At 38.3% G+C, this 3,016-nt stretch overlaps 1 protein-coding gene across 1 annotated transcript in view; it reads left to right on the plus strand.

Annotated features, from left to right (window-relative positions):
* The window catches only part of LOC109847210 (laccase-7-like), a gene marked incomplete at its 5' end in the record, with an annotated part of 7,631 nt that overhangs the window by 2,549 nt on the left and 2,066 nt on the right, over positions 1 to 3,016 (plus strand). Inside the window, 4 exon segments of the mRNA XM_020416453.1 lie at positions 284 to 435; positions 2,541 to 2,788; positions 2,964 to 3,010; positions 3,012 to 3,016. The exon segment at positions 3,012 to 3,016 is cut by the window's right edge and continues 86 nt beyond it. Coding sequence (XP_020272042.1) covers positions 284 to 435; positions 2,541 to 2,788; positions 2,964 to 3,010; positions 3,012 to 3,016 — 452 coding nt within the window.

A 3,016-nucleotide genomic window follows, 5' to 3' on the forward strand; every position in this document is an offset into this window, starting at 1 on the left:
CTTAATTTATTCTCAGATGGACTCATTAATTTCACCCAAGGGCAATATATACCTGCCAAATTAAGTTTTACCAAAGAAGAAATGGGTTAATTAATGGACTTAATTACCATCGCTGCAGTTTCTTCCGGGAGGATAATTATTAGGTTAAATTTTCCTAAACCTAATGTAGTAATTTAATTATATATAAATGATCAACTTTTCGCATCATGGAAAGTATTAGGTAGGTTCCTATATGTTAGTGGTGTTAACAAGTAACTGATTCTTTATGTTTAATTTTGAACAGGTGGGCAATATGACCATAAGACGTCTATGCGAGGACAGTGTAATAACAGCAGCAAACGGACGGTTACCTGGCCCGGTGATACGAGCTCATGAGGGGGATACAATTGTGGTTCATGTCATCAACGAGTCGCCATATAATATGACAATTCACTGGTAAATTATAATCTTTGATTCTAGTTCCCTTCAGTTTAACTGTTCTAGTATAAGGCCCTCAAATCATTAAAATTTAGCAAAATCAGCACATGAAATCTAAGGGTAAATTTCACAAAACCCCCTAGAAATTTGGTCCGTTTGGCGCAATCCCCGAAGAGTCGTCGTTTGGAAATTTCAGCTAGCACCTTTTACTATTTTCTGTATCTATTTCTAAATAACCCGAAAAACGCTTTTGGGGTTGTCTGAAAAAAATTTGGGGGTTAAGTGAGATTTATAAACAGAGGTAATTAAATATGTTAATCTAGTCTTATATAAATGATTTTTGAGGATTAATAATAATATCAAAATAGATTTTTGAGGATTAATAATAATATGAAAATACTAATCAGATTTAGAATATATACACACACGTGTGTGTACACACAGACATATACATATGTGTGTGTGTGCGTGTGTAAGCGATATGGTGAGATAGTTTGCTTAATGTGAGATGACCATTCTACATGGTTAGATTCAAATTAATAGTTAGATTTAAACTAATAGTTATTTAATTAAAAATATATGGCCTCCACATTTATTTGATTTCACTGCCAAATCTTCAATAACCCGAACCCGAACCCGATCTTGAACCCACTAACCTTAACCCTAACCCGAGCCGTAACCCGAACCCTAACCCTAAACCGAACCCGAACCCACTAACCCTAACCCCAACTCGAACCTAAACCCGAACACATTAACCCTAACACGGACCCAAACATGAATCCTAGCCCGAACCCAAATAAGAAAGAGAGGAGGCGGAATGGAGGGTATGAGAAATCTTAGAGAATATTTGACAGGAAAATCAAATAAACGTGGGGGTCAAATATCTTTAATTAGTTAACCTATTAGTTTAATCTAACCATTAATTTATGTTTTTGACGGAACATGACCATCTCATGTTAAACGAAGACCATCGGCACCCTATCACAGATATTACTTCGAATATATCGAACCGAATACTAATGAGAGGGTTAGAGCTTCGTATCCGGCTACGTAATCGTACCGGCTGAAGTATACTACTGACCGTTAGCGGTCCGCGTATACCGTGAGCCTGTACTATGGCTTTGCTAAGTATTAGTAGCGGTTATCGCGTCCTAGTACGCTAGTACGGCGCGTATGTACTGGCTTGTCCTTAGAGCCGGTATAGCGCTACGCTCAGCTATATAAGTAAACACAAGACCATCTCACCCTATCAAATGATTCTCTGAGCGGCAATGAATATCAAGGGATATAGCAAAATGTGGTACCTTAATAATACGTACTAGTTAGGAGTATTATATCCCAGTCCTAGAGTAGCGTATAGGAGCTGTGATAATACAATAAATATATATCATATGTATAAATATAGGCACGAGCTGTATATACCTAAGTAACCATGTGACTTACTATAGTATATAAACAAACATCCTCCCCTATCAAATGTATTCTTCTGAGAAGGTGAGATACTCCAAAATACTAATCAGCAGTTCGAGGGTACGTGGTTGGGATAGTATACCAACTGAATAGTATGTAGTAGCGTTAGTATGATTATGTAACCGTATAGGAGGTGATATATAATATGATATTATATTATACTATATACTAGGTATATTATATGTATATAGTATGATTGATGTATATATATAGTTAGTATACAGTAAGGGTTAATGCCTAGTATAGTGACGCGTTATGTATTACTAAACAAACCACCTCCCCTACTCACATAGCATTCTGCTAATAATATCAAAATACTAATCAGAGTTCAGTAATATACGTATCGGATATCATACTAAGTGATACTGTATAAGCCGTACGGTATAGTCTGTTATTAGAGTGATACTATATCAGCTATTAGTCGGTATTTAGCGTACTATGACTATACTATACGGGTACGATCGGTATATGGGGATCTTAATATATTGAATCAGGGTACGTATAGGTAGGTGAATATATACTACCACAAACAAGTCATGACGCAATTCAGGTCAGAACTTGCAAAATTATAGATCTCACTTGTATATATATCATTTGTAGCTTATTCCTTCGTCGATCTTGCAAAACTAATTTTGATTATGTTCGTGACGAAGGCACGGTGTATTTCAAACGCTAAGCGCATGGGCGGACGGACCGAGCTATATAACACAATGCCCAATTATACCCGGTCAAAGCTACACCTACAAGTTCACCGTCGCCGGCCAAGAAGGAACTCTCTGGTGGCACGCTCATGTCTCGGCCCTGCGAGCGACGGTCTACGGTGCGCTTATCATCAAGCCGAGGGCAGGCGCAGAAGCCTATCCGTTCCCCAAACCCTACGAGGAGGTCCCCATTATACTCGGTAATTGAAGTAGCCCGTCAGCATGCATACACAGACGGTCGAACATTAATTAATTACGAGCAAATTAGTTTTCGTTACATACGTACGAGACCTATCGCACTTGTTAGTTTGGGGATATTTTCCATCTGCGCATCATGCGTATAATTATAATAGTGATTGAGAATGGCACGTGCAGGGCAGTGGTGGAAAGCCAACGTTGTAGATGTAGATAGAGAAGCCTACGGAGCC

Source organism: Asparagus officinalis, chromosome 7, assembly GCF_001876935.1.
Source record: "Asparagus officinalis chromosome 7, Aspof.V1, whole genome shotgun sequence".
NCBI classification, from domain to species: Eukaryota; Viridiplantae; Streptophyta; class Magnoliopsida; order Asparagales; family Asparagaceae; genus Asparagus; species Asparagus officinalis.